The 23,957-nt window shown below is 43.4% G+C and overlaps 1 protein-coding gene across 2 annotated transcripts in view; it reads left to right on the top strand.

Moving 5' to 3' along the window:
* Positions 1-23,957, top strand: part of ATRX (ATRX chromatin remodeler) — a 1,501,634-nt gene that overhangs the window by 72,159 nt on the left and 1,405,518 nt on the right. For both annotated transcript variants that reach the window (XM_085608236.1, XM_085608237.1), the window contains exon 4: positions 17,422-17,474. In XM_085608236.1, coding sequence (XP_085464362.1) covers positions 17,422-17,474 — 53 coding nt within the window. The remainder of the gene's footprint in view (positions 1-17,421; positions 17,475-23,957) is intronic.

The following is a 23,957-nucleotide window of genomic DNA, read 5'->3' on the forward strand; positions in this document are numbered from 1 at the left end:
ACTTTGAAAGACAGAGAAGGCCGTCTCTTAATATGGCTACAGAGACTAAAGGATAAAGAAGACCCAGTTTCTGATATGGAAAGTCTTCTTTCTGGCCGCTCTCAGACAGCCTCTAAGCGCAGTAGTGTGCAGGAGTTACCATCTCCTTTCCTGAAGAAAAAGAAACTGTCTTTGACAGCTGTCACATCTGCTGTCTCACCTACTGTTTTGTCGCCTTCGGGACATAGTTCTCAGGCTGTTGAGGCATCTACTTCCCAGTCCTCAGGAAAAAGACTGGCCGCCTCGTCGACGATTCTACCGACGACGAGATCTGCAGTGTCCGGGTCTTCGACGGTGACTCTGACGACGACATCCGCTGCGTCTTCGTCGACGAGTGTTCTGTCGACGTTATCCTCGTCGACGGTAACCATCAGTACCTCAAGGTCGGTAACTTCTATATTGCCCATTACATCGTCGTCGACGAAGAAGGCAAAGGTCCCTTCGACGATAACTGTGTCGTCGACGAAGAGTGTGAAATCGACTCCGTCGTCGATCTCGTCGGCGTACACTCCGTCGACGAAGAAGAAGAAGATTCCGTCGACGGTGGCTCCGTCGACGGTGGCTCCGCCGTCGGCGGCGGCCTCGTTGACGAAGGCTTCGGCGACGACGGCTCCGTCGACGACAGCTCCGTCGACGTCGAGTTCGTCAACAAGGATTTCGTCAACGACTGTTCCGTCGACCATCGTTCCATCGATGATAGCTCCGTCGACGAGGCCCTCCCCGAAGACGTCCGCAGTGCATACCATGCAGCAGTCGACGGCAGGTTCATACATAAAGATAAGGGTGAACAGAATATCATCTTTCACTGAGGCTCCTTTGATGCCATTGCCAGCTAGTGCTAGCCTAGATAGGCAAGAAGAGATTATTCCTGTAGAGGATGCGCAGCTTCCATCACCATTATTTGCAACGGATTCGGATCAGGAGTCTGAAGGTTTACCGGAGTCTTTTGGAACGGCGCAAAGCCCATCCGACTTAATAATTAAGTGCCAGGACGACAGTAGTGAGGATGAGGATCCAGATTACGTTCAGCAGGTCCCAGCGAGGCATACAACGGCGACTCTGCCACTGTCGCTCATAACTAATCTCCAACGCATGTTGGACGATTACAACCAACCTTTTCCTCTATCTCCACAAAGGTCTGAGGTACCGTTAAATCCTGTGGTTCCGACTAATATACCGCCGTTACCAATTGGAAATCCTTTACCTTTGATTCCGTCTGCACCACCAAGACAGGTTCCAGAGAGGTTGTTACCTCACTCGGAGCCGATGGAGGACGCCCCTCGAGAAACGGAAGAGGGTGAAATCCCAGATGATGATGGGGATGTTGATAACGACGATGATGATATGGCGGAGTGGGACGATTATCAGGCACAGACACCATCCCCTTCTCAGATAGTATCTGGTGATTCACCTCCAGTGGATATAGCGAATTGTCACCAACTAATGGAAAGGGCGGCACACCGTTTTAAACTCACAACGGAGCGCAGAGAGGAAGATGGTTTCCTTTATGATTTCAAGAGTCAACCTTTTAAACAAACTCATACTATTCCCATTGTGGAATTTATTTGGGAAGAAGGCAAGAAGTTGAGGAAGACACCAAATACCTTGCCAGCACAGGTGTCTCGACTAAAAAAGAAGTATAAGGCACCACTAGGAACCCCAGCATGCCTCACGGGTCAGGCTAGACCGGAGTCAGTCGTTACGCAGGCAGCACAACGTCGGGCGAAAAATCCTGCGTCTACTATCACCGCGCCACCAGATCGTGACGGACGTCGAATGGATGCCATAGGGCGTAAGTTTTCTTCAATGGCTTCTACTGTGGTTAGAGCGGCTAATGCCTTGGCCATCTTGGGTCGCTATGACCGACAAGTGTGGGCTGACATTTCAGATTTGGTTCAAGAATTGCCAGAGCCATCTAAGGTTGAAGCAATGAAGTTGCTCCAGGAGGGAGAAGCAACATCTGCGGAAATAATTGATTGTGCAGTGGACATCGCATGCACGGGTTTCCGTCAGCTTGCCGGAGCGGCTGTTCTGCGCAGGCAAGGATGGTTAAAATCAACATTATTTCGTCAGGAGGTTCAGTCCATGATCCTAAACATGGCTTATGACGGAGAGGCGTTATTTGGTAGTCACGTCGATGAAGCACTCCAGTCCATAAAGAAGGATACTGAGACTGCTAGATCTTTAGAAAATCTACAATTTCAAAGACAAAATTTTCGTGGTGCACGCGGACGTGGCACCTCCTCAAATTTTCGAAGGGGTAATAATCAGTACAGACCCTATAATCAAGGAACCAACCGATATTCGTATGGTCAGCAACAGCAGTCATCACGACAGCAGGCCTCCAAGTTGTATAGAGGGAAATCCTCATACAGAGGAAACGGCTCAAAGAGACACTGACTCTTACTGGACAGACAAGGTTGGAGGTCGAATCTCTCTGTTCTTTTCTCAATGGTCCTCCATCACAAAGGACCGTTGGGTTTCGGACATTGTGAAGAAAGGACACGCTTTAGAATTCACCAAATTCCCTCCGCCACACCACCTTCCGGACCACCACCAGCTCACATCAAAGAACTTTTACATCAAGTTCGACTTCTAAAGCAAAAAGGAGCTATAGAATCAGTGCCAGTAACTCAAAGGGGAAAAGGATTTTATTCCCGGTTCTTCCTGATCACAAAGAAGAACGGAGAGTGGAGGCCCATCCTCGATCTGAGGGCACTAAACAAATATCTAAAGAGCCAGTCCTTTCGTATGATGACGCTAGTAGAAATCTTGCGTTTACTCTCGCAGGAAGATTTCATGGCAACGATAGATCTCCAGGATGCCTATTTTCATATCCCTAGATTACAGCGGCATCGGAAGTTCCTGCGTTTTCGAGTGGGTCAACACGATTTCCAATTCAAAGTGTTACCGTTTGGTCTGCGCTCGGCACCTCGAGTGTTCACGAAGGTACTAGCCCCAGTGATAGCGTTTCTGCGACTCCAGGGAGTGCAAATATTTCCATATCTCGACGATTTTCTCCTGAAATCCCAGTCAAGCACTCACCTGCGACGACACACGCTTCTATGCCAGGACGTGTTTCGCTCATTAGGTCTTTCCGTAAATGCAGCGAAATCCCAAATTCACCCTTCACAAAAAAGGGATTTTCTAGGAGCAACTCTGGAGACGATATCAGCAAAAGCGTTTCTCTCCCAGGAGCGTCTACAAAAGATACTGCGACTGGTCACTGTGATCAGGTCAAAAGAGTCAGTTTCTGTGAGACTGTTAAAATCATTTCTGGGGATGGCGTCATCGTCCATTGCCTTGATTCCTCATTGCAGGCTGAGAACACGTCCTATTAAGGAAGCACTGGATGCTCAGTGGCGTCAAGTAACGGGATCTTTTCACGACATGGTATGTGTCACAGATCAAATGAGGTCTGCTCTCGCATGGTGGACAATTCCAGCCAACTTGACAGAAGGCACATCTTTTCTGTCGGTGACACCGGACAGGACAATCACGACAGACGCCTCATTAGAGGGATGGGGCGCTCATTTGGAAGAGCTCTCAGTAAAAGGAAGGTGGTCCACACATCAAAGAGCTTGGCACATCAACAGGTTGGAGCTCATGGCCATTTTTCTAGCTCTAAAATCATTTCTACCTTTGATCCAAGGAGAATCAGTGCTAATTCAGACAGACAACACAACCTGTATGCACTATGTAAACAAACAGGGCGGAACGAAATCTCCAAGTCTGTCCAAGTTAGCTCAATCAATTTGGGACTGGTCGCTCAATCACCAAATCATGATTACAGCAGTTCATCTGCCAGGAGTATCCAATGTCTTATCGGATTCCCTGAGCAGGTCCTCTTCTTCGACCCACGAGTGGGAGTTACACCAACCAACTCTAGAGAGGATATTCCAACAATGGGGTCGTCCGCGGCTGGATCTCTTTGCTACTCCGGAGAACCGGAAATGCCGCAATTACGCAAGCTGGCATCCCCACAAAGAATCGCAGGGGAATGCCCTTTTGATGAACTGGTGCAATCTATTTGCGTACGCCTTTCCTCCAATTCCCCTCATACCTCGGGTACTTTGGAAGATGAAGAGACAACCTTGCCACCTGATTCTAATAGCCCCACGCTGGCCCGACAGGCGTGGTTCTCAGAACTGCTCCTGCTGTCCCAATGCCAACCAATCCTCCTGCAACATCGGGCAGATCTGCTCACGATGAGCGAAGGGAGAATCTGTCATCCGAATCCCTCCTCACTGAGCTTATCGGCCTGGAACCTGAACACCATGAGTTCGCCCATTTAGACATCCCACAGGATTGTAGCGATATTTTGGCCCAAGCAAGAGCACCCTCTACGATCAGGACGTACAAGTTTAAATGGAAAAGGTTCTGCCACTGGTGTGCTTCTAATGGAGTCCACCCGATACATTCCACGGCGCACCAATTACTACCATTCTTCTTGCACCTAGCTAGTTCTGGACTGTCTCACGCAACCCTGCGGGTTTTCCTAGCGGCAATTTCCCGCTTCCGACAGGATGGATCAAATTCCCTTTTGTTCCTCAAGAATAATCCGTCAATTCTTTAAAGGCTTGTTTCGAAAATTTCCACCAATTCGACGCCCTCCTCCGTTGTGGCATCTTAACATTGTGTTGGCGCAATTGATGAGACCACCGTTCGAGCCCATTCACAAGGCTGACTTAAAATATCTATCTTGGAAGGTGGCCCTACTTCTGGCACTAACGTCTGCACGTCGCGTCAGTGACATTCATGCTTTTACCATCAAACCTCCGTTCCTGCAGTTCAAACCGGATGCTGTAGTGTTGCGTACCAATCCATCATTCCTACCCAAGGTGCCTACTGATTTTCATATTAACGAGCCAGTGATATTAAAGACTTTCTTTGCTAATCCTCAGACACCTGCAGAGCAAAGATTGCATTCTTTGGACGTGAAGCGATGCTTAAAGTTCTACATCAGTAAGACAGCTTCGTTTCGAAAATCTGATCAACTCTTTATAGCGTATGGACGCTGTCATAAAGGACGTCAGGTTACTAAGCCGACGATTGCACGCTGGATTTCGGCAGCTATTGTTTTCTGCTACCAAAAGGCAAACAAACCTCTGCAGTCTTCAGTGAGAGCACACTCGACTAGGGCAGTATCATCATCTACTGCCTTATTTGCTGGAGTACCTGTGCAACGCATCTGCAGAGCAGCTACGTGGTCGACCAGACACACGTTTACTGAGCACTACTGCTTGGCAACTTTAAGCGAGGAAGACGCTGCAGTGGGACAGGCAGTGCTACGCAATCTTTTTAAATAAGGTGAGCCTCTTCCTTCCCTCCTCCATATTGTTTCCATTTACTGTTGAGATAATGGTTTTCATTTACACTTATATAGATATTCAATAATATCATATAAGGATATTGATTGGCATTACAACTGTTTAGTGCTGTTATAACTATGGAAACAATAATAATTGTTACTGCTAGCTATTCTATATTCAAGCATGTTAATCTATGAAAGACACCCTAATACTGGAGAAGAACAATTGTTACTTACCTGTAAACAGGTGGTTCTCCAGTATTGGTGTCTTTTATAGATTCACATGCGACCCTCCCTCCTCCCTTCAGAGGCTCTCTTCTCCTCATACACTCTAAAAGTCACTTTGGTGCTACGAAAATCTGAGGTGAGGAGCTCTGAGGAGAAGGTTCTAGAGAGGAGCTGGCGCCTGATTGGCCGTAGTTTGGACTAACATAATGACAGAGATAGACTGCGAATGTCTTTTTTTCTCTTTCCATGTATCTCTATGGAGATTTCATATAGGGACATTCTTGATGTTTATCTCTTACTTATATCTCTGTTTTTATATGATTACTTATGTATATGTATGTATGTATATATATATATATATATATATATATATTATGGCTGTATATATTGCTATATTATTTACCGTGGGACTCCCACTCCGACGACGGGGAATATTCAAGCATGTGAATCTATGAAAGACACCAATACTGGAGAACCACCTGTTTACAGGTAAGTAACAATTGTTCTTACTTCCTCATTGACTCTGTCCCTAAAAACAAAAGAGGGGGTGACAGAGACAGAACACTCAGAATTTTGGAAATGTATTACATTTTAAATTTAGACAGTAAACACCCACATGGATTAAATAGCTCGGAGGAGCTACACGCCAGCCTATAACTATCACGCTAATATCAAGAAATCTAACTGCACTGTTTACATATTTACATGGATATTAACATTTAAGTTTTACACATCCCCTTTTCCTTGCTGAAACCGGATTTTAATTTTGGGGTTAACTATTAGACTAATCTGTACTGATTGCTTGCATTTTCTTTATGGTTCCAGTAGTCAAGTCAAGTCAAATGGTCTTTATTCGGATAAAAATATCCATAAAAGTACAAGTCATCACCACCAATAGGATAAAAGTACAAACATGAAGCAAAAGTAAAAACATGATCAATTTCATGGTAATGGTGTTGAAACATAGGCAGAAAGTGCAGGGTAACAATAAAATGCAAGTAAATTCACTTATATAGCCAGGGCGTCTTGTCAATGTCATAAAAGTTGTGCAAACTAGCAATAAAGTGCTCACAATTTCAGTATACACACTATGCATACAACAGCCAAGCTGTAACCATGTGCAAATGAGCAAGCTGTAAATATTTTACTATTTATATATCGGCCGATATTATAGTAACTACTGAGCTACTATGATTTTTTAAACCTGCTTTCTTTCTCTCTTTTTTAGATAGCACTTGACACTTTTTTTAGTTTTAAATTAAAGCACATTTTGCACAACAATATAAATATGAATTAAGACAAAAAAATTAATAAATCAGTTAAAAATTACAAAAATAATTTCAGTGCGAAGAGCCATACCGGGGATGATTTTACAGTGGGCAACTGGATCTGTCTTTTCTTAGTCTATCGAGTTTATGACCATTAAACGTAGGGAACTATTGCTCCCAATATGTCAGCTTCAATCATTTAACGGGGGTCATGACAGACCAAACAAATTTTAGGATTATATTTGCAATAAATTATGCAGTATTATACAATAATGTACTCAGAATTTTAACATTTGTGTGATTTTTAGATATTTATATATATTTATATATTTATATATGTACGTGTTTATATGTTTACATATTTATACAGGATTTTATCTGGGTCATAGTGACATAGGAAATGTTTTTATAAATTTATAGACTACTCTATTTATTCATGCATTTATTTATATATATTTATATATTTATTTCCATCAAAGGGATCTGACCTGTTTAAACATGACACGGTGAGCATAAATATAATCATTTTGATATTTAAGTCAATATAAGGTGATATCAGAATATCTATACTACTATGAAAGACCTAATTTGGAAAAGACATATTGAAAAAGATGAACCAAACAGACTGTGAATAAAGTTTCGATGTTTTATTTAAAAAAAAACTGTTGGAACACACTATGCCCTACCCCCTTTAAAAGTGCAACACAATTGGTGGTTCAGCGTCATGTGATCAAGTCCCCAAGCAGGGACGAAACGCGTAATGGCTGCTACTCTGTGGATGTAACCCAAAGGACATTAAAAAACTTCGGTATCAAAGGATTGTGGTCCGTGCTCTTTTTCCGTGGCTGGTGGCAGAATCGCGGAGTGGAAGAGTGCTTGAGGATATATATATATATATATATTCACTGAAAAAACCATAGGTTTCACACATGTTATAGTTAGCGGAAATTTTACTGATAAAAAACCAATGAAATTCCCCCGTTATAGTTAGTGCAGGCAACTATAACTCACGCGACCGCAATCCTCTGCTGATGCTAATACTGTATTTAGACACTTATTTGCCCATGTCTTCTTCCATACATTTTTAGCTATACATATATTACAAATATTTTTTTTTCATAAAGACACATATGTCATCAGCAGAAGATTGCGGTCGCGTGAGTTATAGTTGCCTGCACTAACTATAACGGGGGAATTTCATTGGTTTTTTATCAGTAAAATTTCCGCTAACTATAACATGTGTGAAACCTATGGTTTTTTCAGTGAATTTGCAAGGTTTTTTAAATGCTAATTCCTAACTATAACGTGTGTGAAACCTATGGTTTTTTCAGTGAATTTGTACGTTTTTTTAAATGCTAAGTTACTTTACGCCATTCGTGGCGTGCGCGCCCACTTAACGCAGTTCGTTCCGTGCGCGCACGGTGCGCTTCGCGCACCGTGCGCGCACAGTGAGCACGCGGTGCGCTTCGCGCACCGCGCGCCCACTTTACGCAGTTAGTGCCGTGCACGCACGGTGGGCACGCGGTGCGATGACAAAGCAAGAAAGCACGTCAACAAATCTGTTTCTGCTTTCCTCCGTAACTATGGTATGGGTGCCATTTACCACAACAACTTATGACATGCAAGACATTTATAGAGGAGATGGTGTGCACTTCAATGATGAAGGGAACAGAGTCTTCCTCTTGAACCTTAGACTCTGCATCGGTACTTACTTGTAGGTACCACTAAAAAATCATTTCATAAACACAACGGCTCTTTTTAGAGCCCCCTAATATCTAAACACTTAAATCTGATTTTCATTTTTTTTTTTTTTTTTTCTACCGTACGCTTACCGTAAGCTTACCGTACGCGTACCCCGTGATTTTTTTTAAAATCAATAAATGTTTTCTTTGTACTTTACAGTCCTTCTTTGACCCCCTCACAAATGTAAGGGGGTCTGTAACTCTCCTCATTGCCCCCTTTCCTTGTTTTCACTCTTTTTTTTCAGAGTGAAATACACAAAATGGCGGCCGCCGCTTCCTGGTTTCGGCCGATTCGAATGTTTACTAAGATCTAAGAGCCAATCAGAATCGCGCTCGCGCACGCCACCGTACGCTTACCGTAAGCGTACGGTAAGCGTACCGTAAGCGGGCTCAGATATATATATTGATTTAAAGGCTATTTTCTCAGAATCTACTGAACAGATTTACACCAAACCTACAAAAGGCACTTCCTTGACCTAGGGACTACCTCTCTGCCAAATTTTGAGTAATTCTGTTCAGCCGTTCGGGCTGTAGCTCGTTCTAAAGGTCCTATGGAAAAATGCATGGGAAAAACGCGTTTTGGGACCCCCCTTTTATCTCAGCCCCCGCTTGACGGATCCCCCCGAGACTTTCAGGGTAGGAGCGGAGCGTAGCGCCCCACCTATTTTGAGAAATTCGCGAGGATTCGTCGACCGGCGCCAAAGTTATTCAAAATAGAATGTTGAGGTTTTCCTATGGAAACGTGGTCCTAACTATAACTACCTACTGGCGACCGCCAGTAGGTAATATATATATATATATATATATATATATATATATATATATATATATATATATATATATATATATTCACTGAAAAAACCATAGGTTTCAGGGGTGTTATAGTTAGCTGGACTTTTCACTTGTACAAAACCATTGAAATTCCCCCGTTATAGTTAGTTCAGCTAACTATAACTCGCGCGCCCGCAATGCACTGCTGATGACGTCACATATTACATCACTCATGACATGGTCAGTGACATCACTCATGACATCACTGATGACATCACTGATGACATCATCCAGTGAATGTGTGTTGATCTGAATTAAATATGTTTTATATATGTATATCTCAAGGTCGATGGAAGAATAAATGGGTATATAAGTGTCTAAATGGATGCTTTGTTTTTGAAAAATTGATTGTGTAACTGACTGATTAAGTGTATCAAAGTGAATACATGGCTTAGTGAGTAATGTGTAAATATGTAAATATCTGTATCAGTCTCTCACTTTGTGTATAAGTGGCTGCATGGGTTGGTGAGTAGTTACATGGGTGTCTATATAGGTTATTAGTTGGTTTTTTGAGTATCAGTCTGAGTGTCTGCATGGTTCGGTGGTGGGTATTACTTAGTGCATAGGTGCATGAATGAGTGACTCACTGTTTGTATGTGTTGAAGACAGCATGTGTGCAGGACTGTATGGGTGGATGAGTGTGTGTATGGGTGTGTTAGTGAGTGAATGACTGTCTCAATAGTGTCTTTATGAGTAACTACATATGTTTTAAACTAGTATATGTGACTATTGGTGTATATAAGTGAGTGTATGTGAGAGTGAGAGATTGAAAGAGTTCCTGTATGAATAAGTATGTGTTTCTATAAGTGATTGTTTAAAAGACTAAGTATGTGTAAGTTTCCGTAGAAGTAAGTGTGGTGGTGTGTGTATAACTGTATATGCAAGTAAATGTATGTTTGATTCTTTATTAGCATGAGTGACTATGTGTGTGAGTAACTCTATGGATGAGTGGCATAGTGTAACAGGATGTATAGGTGTATGAGTACATATGATGAGTGAGTACATGTATGAGTGACTGTATAGGACTGTTGGTGAATGAGTGGATGTGTATGTGGATCTTAGAATTACTGAAGAGGTTGTTGTAACTGGTATTGGTATGTCCATTGTTTTGAAAATTTTAGTCTCTATTTTTGAATGTGTGTATCAAAGGTTATTTTAGGGTGAGAGGAGGTCTGCCACTCTATCACAAGTATGATGTCATCAGTGATGTCATCAGTGATGTGATTTGAGATGCCATCAGTGATGTCATGAGTGATGTCACTGACCATGTCATGAGTGATGTAATATGTGACGTCATCAGCAGTGCATTGCGGGCGCGCGAGTTATAGTTAGCTGAACTAACTATAACGGGGGAATTTCAATGGTTTTGTACAAGTGAAAAGTCCAGCTAACTATAACACCCCTGAAACCTATGTTTTTTTCAGTGAATTTCTGAGGTTTTTTAAATGCTAATTCCTAACTATGCCTACAGAGATAGGACATGTGAAGAAAGAAGAAAAAATGCACAGAAAGAAAAAAAAGAAGTGCAGAAAGAAGCTACAGAAGTCCTCAAAGACGAAGAAAAGTGCAGGAAGAAGGATAACGTGCAGAAAGAACAAAAAGAAGAGCAGAAAGAAGCCTTGTTGCAAAATCATCCTGTACCCTCAACTTTTTCAGACGGATACTGGTGGTAACTGAGTCTGACTAACCAGTCCTAGAGCCAGTGCTATGTTAAAAGACACTTAGAATACAGTGAAAACACCTACATACACTAGGGAACATTATGCGTTGGGGTCCCCCTGTGATTAGCATGACCTCCTCTGTAAGCCCCTAGTATATAATAGGGCAGGGGGATTAAAACTACCTCTTAAAACAGGCCACAGGGTGTTTTTGCACACGTTAACTCAGGCCCCGTCCCCTCCCGTCACCACTGTGTAAACACGCCCTGTGTCCGTTTTTAGGTGGGAGATTAAGTTTATTTGAATCCGGAGGGTCCCTAGGGTCCAACTAGCCCACTAGGTACCTCCAGTAAGTGCCACAGAGCTGCGTTGCAGAGAGGTGTAAAAAGGGGCTTGGCCTCAGAACACCTGTCTGCAGCGCAGCTCCCTAGCGCATACTGGAGATGCCTGTTCGGCTAGTTGGCCCTCAGGGACCCTCAGTATTGAAGAGTAATTAATTCCCCAACTTACAATTCGCCAGGGGGAGCGTTTGCAGAGTGCTGCAAGGAGGGGGCGTGGCCTCCGGCACGATGCCAGTCTTTTATTTATTTTAATTTTTTAAGAAGGGGGGCTGTGTGGTTCCCCTTCTTATTCTAATTTAATGGCCCTGATGACCCCATCCCCCAGGGCCTGTCTCCTAATTATATTTTTTTGACCCCAATCCCCAGGGCCGGCCACTGTTTTTTATTATTTTAAAAAAATATATATTTATAGACACACCTAGGACATGCTGGACAAACCGTACGTACCTATCACCATGACGATTTGCGTGATATTCATTAAAAGGCGACTATGCATTCAATGAATCCACGTGGAATGTATTTACACCACTAGTGAAGCTCTGACATGTCTGATGCCCTACCGTGCCTTATCCCGGTAGACACCCTTGTTGTTTATTTATACAAACATGGGTAGCTATTGACGGGCACATTTAATACACACACCAAGCCATTCAAAGGGGATTCGACAAAAATTCGACAAACTATGCAAGAAACCCCCCTCACGGTTAATAAAACACACATCCACTGCCAGATGTATAATACTTTTTATTTTACTCTCTGGAAAGGGGACGAACATCACTTGAGAGTCACAGCGCGCTCCTGGCAGAGCCCAATGCTGTGTTACACCCACCATTGCCTGCTGAGTGCCACACACCTCTGTGTTGTATTCCACTAGCTAGTGCATATGCTATGACACTCTCTAGCCCATGTGCACTGTAACACCACCCGTGAATATGTCATGCCACACTTGTCTTCGCGCAGGTTATATTGCCCCATCTAACGTGCCTTCCTCGATGCCTATGTTATAACGCACAGTGCTATGCCATACATATTACAATCTGGGATCCATATCTTTGTCACAGTGCATATGCAACGTTACACTCCCCAGCACATATTTTATATTACAACTTTAGTGACTAGATAGGTTACACAACACTGCCCTGTGCATATTGCATTCCAAGGCACATATCGCATAGCACGCGCTAGTGCCTGTGCTATCTCCCGCTCTCCAATGAATCTGTAATTGCGCACAATGTATTGCATATTATATTTCACGCCCGGTTCATCTTATATCACACTTTTTGGTGCATAGTTTATACCATACACTATATCTAGTTTTCATTTTCAATCGTGCTCTCAGGACTATGTTCTATAGAACACTGTGTCACCTACCCTTTTCACGGGCATTACATTTTGTGATAGGGGGTGGAGGGTCAGGGGGTGTTTCTGCCAAGTGAGCCCGGTGTCACAGTCACAAACGTCCTCTTCTTCCTGAATAAAAGTGAGATTATGCTGCATACTTGTTCATATTTTAAGTAGTTCGCACAGACACACGCTTTAAAAACAATAAAGTTCCTAATACCCGCCTTCTCTGAACAGTTAGCTTGCTGCCCCATCCCCCTCCTCCCTATCCTCTGTTGTGTGAATCCATGGACTAGCCTCCTCCCTCCTGCCATGCATGGTCTGATGTGCTGCCACTGCTCTCAATTTAGTATGATGTACCAGTCCACTCCTCCTGCCCTCCATTGCCCAATTCTATGCCCCATCATTGACCTCCTGCTTAAACTCTGTGCTTGGCTTGCTGCCCCTATTCTCCTTCCCCCTGCCCTCCGATGTCTTTGTGCATGCCCCTGCTCCATCCTTTTTGCCCACCATGTTCCATGGACCTGCCACTCCTATCTACTGAGTGTTCTGTTGAGCTGCCACTCCCCTCCCACCTGCCTAGCATTGTCAGATGACTGTAACCTGTCCCTGCCACCTCCACCCTGCCTGTCCACATGCCATGCCCCTATCCTCTTCCTCCTGTCCTACATGGTCCATTGTACTGCCACACCCTTATGCCCTCCCTGGTCTGTTGTGCTGCAACTGCTCCTCCTGCCTGCCCCGTGCGGTCTGTTGTGAGGCCCCTTCCCCTGAACTTTCTTGTCTGTGCACAGGTCCTGACCCTCCCTTCTATCCTCCATCGTCCTTTGTGCATGCCCCTGCACCCTCCTTCTTGCCCATCATAGCCATTGTGCTGCCACTAACCCTCCCACTTGCCATGCATGGTCTTCTGTGCTGCCATGGCCCCTCCCACCTTCCCTGTGTGGTCAGTTAGCTGCCCCTGACCCCCTCCCACCTTCCCTCCATTGTCTGTGTGTGTGCCATCACAGTCTCAGTGTTGCTCTTCATGGTGTGTCTTGCTTCTAGTGCCCATCCTGCCTGACCTCCATGGCTATCTTGCTGCTCCTGCCCTGCCCCCTTGCCCCCAGCCCTCTGTTTACATGTGCAGACCCCTACTCCCTCCCTCCTGGCTTGTCTGTTCCATTGTAATGCCCCTGATCCGTCCCTCCTGCCCTTTATGGTCTGTTATGCTGCAGTTTCTCTCCTGTCTGTCCATTATGGTCAGCTAGCTACCATTGCCTCTTGCCCCTCTGTTCTCTGTTGTCCATGTGCATGGTCCTGTCCCCTCCCTCTTGCTTTCTATGGATTGTTGTGCTGCACTCCCGTCCCGCATGCCCTGTGTGGTGTATTGTGCTGCTGCAAACCCTGATGCCTGCCCTGCAGGGTCAGTTTGGTGCACCTCTCCATGTCCCTCCTGTCCTCTGTTATCCAAGTCCATGTCCCTACCCCATTTCCTCCTGCCTACCATGATCCAATGTACCATACTTGCGAACATTTTGAACTTGGTAAGAGGGAGATTTTGAAAAAAAACTGGGGTATTGATTTTCCCCTTTGAGTTACATTGAAAAAGAGGAGATTGTAGACAGGAGACAGATCAAATAAAGCTCATTTGAGCTTAAAAACATTGGACGTTTCCTGGCTGAATCGGGTCTGTTGGCATGTATGATTGTACTACCATTGCCTCTTCCTTCTGCCCACAATGGTCTATTACATTGCCACAGCCTCTCTTGCAGGTCCTGTATTGTTGGTTTGTTGCCCCTGCCCCCCTTTCCACTGCCCTCCATAGTCTGTTGTGCTGCCACGGCCCTTCCTGCCTGCTCAGTGTGGTTAAATTGTTGCCTTTGCACCCTCCTACCTGTCTTCAATTTTCAAAATCCGTGCCCCTGGCCTGTGCCTCTCAACAGTATCCTAATGAACAACTAGATTGCTAACATTCTATATTTATTACAAAAGTGTGGAACGCCTGACGTCATCTTGATGTAATCAAAACTGTAATACCTAGAGCATTTCCTTTAGAAATTACATATATGAGAGGGTCTTATTGGCATCAAAATTATGGTTAGTGCTCTAAAAGACTAAAATAAGGACATATTTTCTGAGTTTTCAAATAGCTACAAAGCACTTTTAAATTATTTGTTATCTTTGTTTTTTTATCCAGTTGACCACTTGATTAAATGTTGCACTTAGGGGAGAGGATGTGGTGTTACTTCCAGAACTGCAGACTTTGCAACTGGGGAACCAGGTTGGAGTTACTGCTTCAGCTCGACATTCTGTGATTCTGGTCAAATCACTTAATCTCCCCATGTCTACAACCAAAATGAATTTGTTCTTGTGTGATGTAACCAATGCTCATGTAAAGCACTCCAATACCTGACAAGTCTGCACTATATAACACTGCAAAAACACAAAATAATAAGTGTTTTGCACACTTCTGTCATTGGGCTATATTTGGGCTACATCTGGGTGATTTTGGGCTGCATTTGGGCTCTTTTGTCTCCGGTGGCCATCTTGGAAGATTTATTTGTTATGAAGTTTCCTAATTTCCTCATGTACTGCAGTCTCCTCAGTAGGAAATGCTTTCAGTTTTTTACTTTGATTCCACCAAGAAGGCATTCAGATGTGTCACACATTTGCCATAAATTCAGAATGTTGGCACTATTTTTGCTCATTAGATCACTGTAGTATAGCTACTGCTCACCAGGGAAAACTGCTGCTGGTATTGAAAGTGCATGTTTCAGTCTGCATGTCAGAATTTTTTAATGAAATAGAAGAGGATTTGAGAAGTGACTCAAAATGTGCCCTAATTTTTCTTTCTGCAGCACTAATCATACTTTTTATGGAAAAATGAACCCCCTCATTTTGTTCCTTTTTAAATTAAATGTTTTAAGAGTTACCACTTTAATCCAAGCAAGATGGCTTCAGGTGTGCCATATGTTTATCATAAGTAGGACTGTTAGCGCTCTAGTTGTTCTTTGGAACACTCTGGGAAGCTGCAGTAGAACACAAAGGAATCAACTGACAGTCTCTGCCCTTGTTGGATGTACATGTTTTACTGAGAATGTCAGACTTCATTCTCACATGACTGAGAAAGATAATGTGAATTTACAGAAAATAAGCTCTCAGTTTAGCTTATAGATCACCTTCCAAACCTCTGTGGGAAAAGCATGAGAAAATATTTTTCTCTCAATCATGATATCCCAGCAGAAGGCTTTTTCACATGGTGAAATCACCTTAGAACATACCACAATTCCTAAAATGAGTATGGTACCATCAACAAATGATTTATAATGTAACTAAAGTATTAAAACCTTCTCTTAACTGCAATGCTTTTTCATGAGGTGCTATCATGTATATTGGTCCCAAGATGGCTGCCAACACTTCTTGGATGAAGTGCTGACAGCCAATCAGATCTCAGGATGAGATGTGTGGTTAGGCTCCGCCCACATATATATATGATTTTACTTTTGATTTTCTCAGGAACTACTGAACAGATTGACACCAGACCTGCAAAAGGCACTTCCCTGACCTGAGGACTACCTCTCTGCCAAATTTCAAGTAATTCTGTTCAGCCGTTCGGGCTGTACCTTGGACTAAAGGTCCCTATGGAAAATTGCATGGGGAAAATGCGTTTTGGGACCCCCCTTTTTTCTCAGCCCCCGCTTGACGAATCCCCCCGAGACTTTCAGGGTAGGAGCGGAGCGGAGCGCCCCACCTATTTTGAAAATTTCGCGATGATTCGTCAACCTGCGCCAAAGTTATTCCAAATAGAATGTTGCGGATTTCCTATGGAAACACGGTCCTAACTATAACTATCTACTGGCGACCGCCAGTAGATTATATATATATATGGTAAGGGGGATGGAGGGTTAGGGGGAGAGGAGGGGGGGGGAAGAGGGGGTGAGAGGGGGGAGGGGTGGGGGAGATGATGGAGATGGATAGAGGAGGGAGGGATGGATAGGGAGAGGGATATGATTTTTTTTAAATGGTGGCCTGTGTCATTGCCTTCAAAGTTCTACTCAAGCTTCATCTTCAAGCTGCTAAATTATTATTGTAGGTAAGCAACTTTAGTTAAACTATTTGAGGTGAAATCTTTGCTTAGACAGTGTGTGTTAAAATGACAAAGTAATTAAGTAATTATTTCACAATGTATACATTATGCTGCAAAAGTCGCCTTTTCTTTATGCATACTTTAGTCAACCCGGCTATGTAATTTGGTCCCTCTCTTCCACATAATTCCAGTGCCTCTGCTCAACCCATGAGTTTGGTGTAAGCACTGTTGAGTTTGTAATGATAATCGTGTATGTCTGAATGAGTAGAATTTTTTTTTTTCCTGTATATAAATTTGTGGATGCATTGTTTGTTTCCCTTTTATTTCTCTTGTTCTTTACTTCTATATTTGTGTTTTTAATGATGTCCATGTATGTTGGGCTGTCAATTGTGCATATATAAATATGACCTATTATCTTGTACACGTGACCATTCAGTGTAGGCCCTCGAGATGTGTTATCCAGTAGAGCCATCTGCTGCAGCATCTTGAGCATCGAAATTTCCAGTATTGATAAATGCCTTACATATTTTAATTTGTCAACCTGCAGGCCATAAACAGTTTTGCAAACTAAATCATTCATATTTTATTTTCAGGGAAGTAGTTCTTCTGAGAGATCCAAGTCTGTGGTGTCTTCACGATCAAAGCGGTAAGTGAACTAGTGGGAGAACATTTAATTGTCAAAACATATGTGTATTTTTTGTCAGAAATAATTAGATTCTGTATAAGCTTTACAGTACTTTATAATGCTAAAATATGAGTAGAAAAAACATTTTGTTCTGATGGATTTTTCCGACTGCAAGTTCCTCACCTTAAGGCTAACCCCAAGCATAAGACTTGATTAAGAAGATTTTTCAGCATAGCCCTTGTTACTTGTCAGGAGGCAGCTTTCAGCTCCGTGACTACTCCGCTCTGGAGTAGACAAGTATATTAAAAGCAATGTATTTAACGCAACATACTTTTTGACTGTGTCCTTGGACACGAAAAAGGTCAAACAACGTTCCCTCCTCCAGAGGTCCTCCTCCGAATAAGGAAAGCAAAGCAAGAGGTCAACGGCCACACAATGGGAGATCACAAATTCAGATGCTTTCTTAAACCAATAATGGTTCCATCAATGTGAGGAAATGGAAGAACTGATGCAGCACCTCCCAGAACAGTCAAGAAAAGGGGCAAAGAATGTAAACAGGAAGGCAAAACACTAGCTAACGCATACCTCAGAAATGTTTTGGAGGCTGCAAAAACCGCAACTAGGCAAATGTGCACATGTATCACACTCTGGAGCTATCCCAGCTCAGAGTGTCCAGATTTTACCTGAAAGTGCAACGCCTTCATAATTAACATCCCCTTCACTGGGAAGAACTTGTTTGGGTCAGCTGTGGACTAGTCTCTGTTAAAAATTGGGTTTCTAGTTGGCAGAGGTATTTACCCTGTCCAAGCAGGAACCACAGTCCTAGTCAGGGTAAGTCCAATACACATCCTAATTGTTATTAATCTGTGGTTACCCTCTTGTAACTTGGACAGAGCAGTCCTGCTTAACTTAAAAGGCAGTTTGTGAAGTCTTTGTGCAACACTTAGTACAGTAAAACAGTGAAAACACCACCCAAAAAATAACCTACACCTGGTTAGACAAATTGAGCTTAATTTAATGAACAAAACAGACCTAAACACGACAAAGATCCAATATGTGGAACTGTAGTTATGAATTTTTAAAGAATATCTTGAAATATAGTGCATGAAGTAATAATGCGCCAGCTGGAGCTATCTGGTCACGCTGTATCAGGTAAAATCTGAAAAGTCAAGCCCAACATGATGGAGAACAGGTCGGATACAATAGCCACTCAGGACCCTCTGAAAACCATAACTTCACGGAGGATGTGTTGACGAGCAACTGTGAGGATTTGCCGCAGGGCGATCTGAAGGATTATTCGGAGTTATGCAGTTCAGTTCTAAAAGAGGCATTTTCGGACTTCCAATTTAAATTTAGACTTTACCACAAGTTGTGATTGTAAATTGTGATTTCAGAGACGCCAAACTGGAAATATCTTGCTTGTCCCAATTGGACATTACACTTATAAAATGTAATAAGGTAATCCCAATGTTAACCTATGGAAGAGATGGGTCTTGCAATAGTGAAAAACTGCCTGGACATGTAAAACTTAAAAGTACATGTCCAACTTTTTAAATACACTGCACCGTGCCCTTGGGGGCTGTCCAGAGCTTACCTCAGGGGTGAAATATATGTATTAAAAAGGAAGGTTTAGGCCTGGCAGGAGGGTTAACTTGCCAGGTCAAAATGGCAGTTTAAGCTGCACACACAGGCTCTGCAATGGCTGCACACACAGGCTCTGCAATGGCTAAAGAGCTACGTACGTGGGTGGCACAATCAAGGCTGTAGACCCACTAGAAGCATTTAATTTTAAAGGCCGAAGGCACTTGTAGTGCATTTTACTAGGGACTTCAAAGTAAATTAAATGACAGTTGTGGGTATGCCACTGTTGCTATGTTTTATTGAAAGAGCACCTGCCAGCAGTGATAAATTACCAGAATCTTAGATCCAGCAAAAATAAAGTCAGCCCAACAGGAGTTCAGAAAGCAAAACATTCAGGGGAAACCACACCAAGGATGCCGGGTCTAACAGTATCTTAAATAATTGATGAGACAATGACCAGGCTGAGACAATGGGTGTCTTGTAGTTGATAGGAACCTTTAAAAGAGCTACAACTCTCACAAGGAGACAACTGCCTCACCCAAGATACAGATGACAAAGCCACCATGGCCCAGGTATCTGGCACATCAGGGCAGTACCAATATCAGACATCCCTTTTGAAGAAGGGAAAGTCAGGCCCCCAGAGGGTCGACATCTATTACTGTTTAAGACGGTACTCCCCCTTATGTATAGCACCGGTAGGATGCAGAATTAAGAGGGTTCCTCCCTGAATGAAGAAAAATGACCGATACAATTTGATACTAAATGTAATACAATACAGATATTCCAAATAATTTGAACACAGACCTCCAAATATTGCACCAAAGCAAAGCTTTTACACAGGGAAAATCTCAAACAGCTGGAAGTAACGAGCATTAAAAACAAAAATAATAAACATGGTGATTTACAATGCCAATAGCTTAACTCGTTCCGTGCTCATGACGGAACCACGCTGTCATGAGCCACGGTTGCCGTGTGCTCATGACGGAGTGGTTCCGTCATGCTGCGGCCGTTGGCGGCCGCGCCGCCCACGCGGCGCTAATTCCCCGCCTGTGCGGGCGATTAGCGCCGTGGGCGGAGTCATGACGGAACCACTCCGTCATGAGCACAGCCCAACCGTGGCTCATGACGGAGTGGCTCCGTCATGAGCACCGCGCCACCGCGCTGCCCCCCCGCACTCCCCAGCGCTGCGGCGGAATTTCCGCCGCAGCGAAGGGGTCAAACTAGTGTAAATGCGAAACCTATTGCATTGCAGATGCTTATTATTCTTTTTCTCTGGCCAGTGGTTGTTGCCATTTGTTGGTAATTTTCAATTACAAATGTCTGTCACTTATCACATCACTTGTTGCCCCCTCTTGTTGTTCCTCGCAGCTCATTGTTGCTTGTTGTTGCATTATGCTTCTTGTCATTGCATGTCCTTGCTTGTATTCATTGTTGGTTCTGTTTGGCACTTCCTGGTTCTTATTGTATTGTAATTGCATTTATATAGTGCTTACTACCCCGGCAAGGCATCCAAGCGCATTTTCGGCGAGTAGCTCCCTACTCCGTAACCCTTAAAGAATTAGTGTTGAATTAGTGTAGTGAAATATGAAAGTAATTTGAGTGGTGGATTTGTTAGTCAGTTATTTGGATTGAAAAGGGTAGCGGAGGGATAGAAGAGGGAAAAAGGTTTGCATTTATATAGCGCTTGTTACTCACGATGTGGTGTTGGTGGGATTTTTTGGCAAATAGCACGCTACTGCGGAACCCATTAAAGGATTAGTGGTGAATTAGTTTAGTGAAATACAAAAGTAATTTGTGTGGTGGATTTGTTAGTCCAATATTTGGATTGAAAAGGATAGCGGAAGGATAGAATAAGGAGCAACATTTTTCAGAGCAAATTAATTCAACGTACAAATCTGACACGTTCTAGATGATGGGGACAAAAGCAAAAACAGATTCCAACATGAGCTGGGACAGACGCAAATGTGGAGAAACTCAAGATATAGCGGTTTATTCATTAAAAAGGAATTCTAGATTCTTCCCAGCCAGGAATGTCAGATTCTCACACAAACCTGCCAGCATTGATGTCGATTACCACCTTCCCTCCTAGAGTTTTAGCAGCATTACATTGCACTCCCTCCTGCTGATTTTCACCCCATAGCAATTTTTTTTTTAGGTCTCGCCTGCATTGCAGTGCATGCGCTGCTCGCTGGCGAGAAATTTTGTGAGAGGGATTTCAGAAAAGGGCTTTAAGCCCCCCCCCCCCCCCCCCCCCCTCATTTACATTGGCTGGCATCACGGTTTATGCCACAGTGGCCTGCCATTGGAAATGAGGGTTTTTTGTAGATGCCCTTTTGCCGCCGATACGGACTAGGTCGCCTGCTTTGCTGCTGTTGCAAAGCACTTTCTTATCTATTAGAAACACATGGCCCCATAAAGACAAGAGATCGATTGCATGTTTTTAAATTGGGACTAAACTTTATTTTTCTGGAGTCTTTCTATCTGTTGCATTTTAAAATAACGGTGCACTTTTTTGCTTAAAATATTGCAATCCACCATACTTTTGGGTAGGAAAGAAATAACGTGGGCCCTGTAAGCCACTTTCTTAGGCGATTCTTCTGCAATTAAATCCCATTTCACCAAACCATTGTGAGATACAAGTGACGACGCCTTCTCGTAGCTCTCGCCTGCTGGCTGTTTTACAAGACTTTGTGGCCTGTGCATGGGTGACCTTTGCTTGTCCGGGTTCCACCAGGGGTGATTTCCGTTTATTTAAATGCTTAAACATGTTTTCCTAACCCGGCACTTGACCAGTGGCCTGCAATGCATGACGATGCCGTGTGTAAATAGTCCAAACTTTTATTTTGACTTCAATCTATCCCGTGAATTAATATTCATTTACATGAAAAGTTACCAGTCTGAATATTATGCACACATTCACGTCATTTACATTAAGTTTATATTAGGGAATGTATTTTCAAACATTCTTCAGATAAGTTTATTCAAATTCGACAGATATCGACCTCATTTGCATAAAAGTTTCTCGACTGCTTCTGTCACTGGGACTCTTCTCAGGTGTCAGCAGCTTCAAATCATTGCCCCTCCACTGTGGTCCCCCTGCTCCAAAGACATCCAGAGCTGCTGTCTTTGGAACTGCAGAACCAGGTTCGAGTCTTCGCATCACCGCCGCAACATCCCATGATTCTGGGCGAATCACTTAATCTTCCCCTGCCTACCAAAAATGAATGCTTTTTTGTGTAATGTAACTGGTGCTCATGTTAAGGGCTCAGGCACCATCGGGTCGAGTTCGCGCTATATAAAAGTGTTTCTCGCACAGTTGCCCGCTCTTTTCGTAGTCTACGCCTCTGTGTAGTTTTTCTCCACAGGTTGACAATATTCCCTCGCAAGTTTTTGTTGGCACTGAAAGCATATTTGCCATTTACCCCACAATTTATTTTTCAAATAGTTTATCTCGAGACTTTGAAACCGGGTTGATGTTGGCAATCCTTACCCCCCCCCCCTCAACAAGTTCAAAGGGATGTCAAAGTCCTGATTTTCAGGCGAAAACCTACACTCCAGAACTGCACACAATCTACAGGCAGGAACCACACAGCTCACAAGAATAACCAGAAGTTAGAGAGAAATACACATTTCCAACTTTTCTTATCCCTGCCAATAAGATGCTGCTGGGAATGGTAACTTTCGCTGGTAAACCTCAGCCAAAATATAGATATAGATATATATCTATATATATTTTTGCAGCGTGAATCTTTCTGGATTCACTATGCTGTGCATTATTCCGCCATCTAGTGAACTGAAGGCACGATTTAGATGCATACATTGCTATGTTAGCATAAGCGCGTTAGATGTTAGAAAGCCATCTTGTCGCTTTTGCACACGACACTGCAGAGACATGTTATTTGAAAACTGCTTGCTTGTCTTTTCTTCACATGAGAACTGTCTGTTGTTCACATCCCTAGACCTGCACTGCGACCTTGGTCTGAACATTGTGTGCAAAACACTCTGAGCCGCCAGACAATGTATGTTTTTGAGTTCAGGTTGATCGGCCCACTCTAGCCATAATATGCACACAGCTGCAAATACCTGAATGCCGAGAGCCTTTAATATTACAGTTTGCATGCATTAAACGCATTCTGGAGAAGAACATTTACAGGCGCAGAGCAAAGCTGATCCTGTGATGTGATTCACCTAAGCTGATCTTTACGGTATGGGGTTCCACATTCAAGCCTAGAGACCTTCTATTAATATAATAATACTAGCCTACTAGCTAAGGGAAGGTGGCTGTAATCCACTGTCATTTGTAATATGATTTCTCCCTTCATCCTTCATTTTCTATGGTATTGTAACAATACTGATGGTTTTTATTATAATCGTTTGTCTGCTTATGTTAGCCAAAGTACTGCATCTTGGGACACGTAGTTTATAAAATAAACCTTTTAAACTTTACTGTGTGTCTGATTACTCTTGTTGTGGACTGATATGAGAATAGGGAACAGGTATTTCTGATTCCCACCATTCCTGAGAGTACTCCAAGTCGCTTGTTCTGGGTGGTCTATACATTGGGACCTCCGAGAGAATACGGATAACGAATGGGACACTGATGCTGGTTGGATAGGGGTTCTGGGTACGGAGGTGAGTTTTTGGTACACCACAATTCACTGAGGTCCTGGTTTCCTGCGCATAGTTCTGTGCATGAGCAGAATCCCTGCAACACTAGTGGTTGGGTCTGGAATTGTAGTATTTCTTCACTTTTTTTTTTTCGTGGCCCAGGTGGGCATCGACATACCACCATTTGGTGTCCTTCGTGACGTCAACGCGCTTCCTCCGGAAGCTCCCACCTTTGGTCGCCATCTTCAGATTCTTTTTTCCGCCGTTGGGTCTGGGTCAACAGGAAGGAGCTCCAAGAACTTTGGAGAGAAGAAG

The sequence above is a fragment of the Triturus cristatus genome, chromosome 5_2 (genome assembly GCF_964204655.1).
Source record: "Triturus cristatus chromosome 5_2, aTriCri1.1, whole genome shotgun sequence".
In the NCBI taxonomy this organism is placed as follows: domain Eukaryota; kingdom Metazoa; phylum Chordata; class Amphibia; order Caudata; family Salamandridae; genus Triturus; species Triturus cristatus.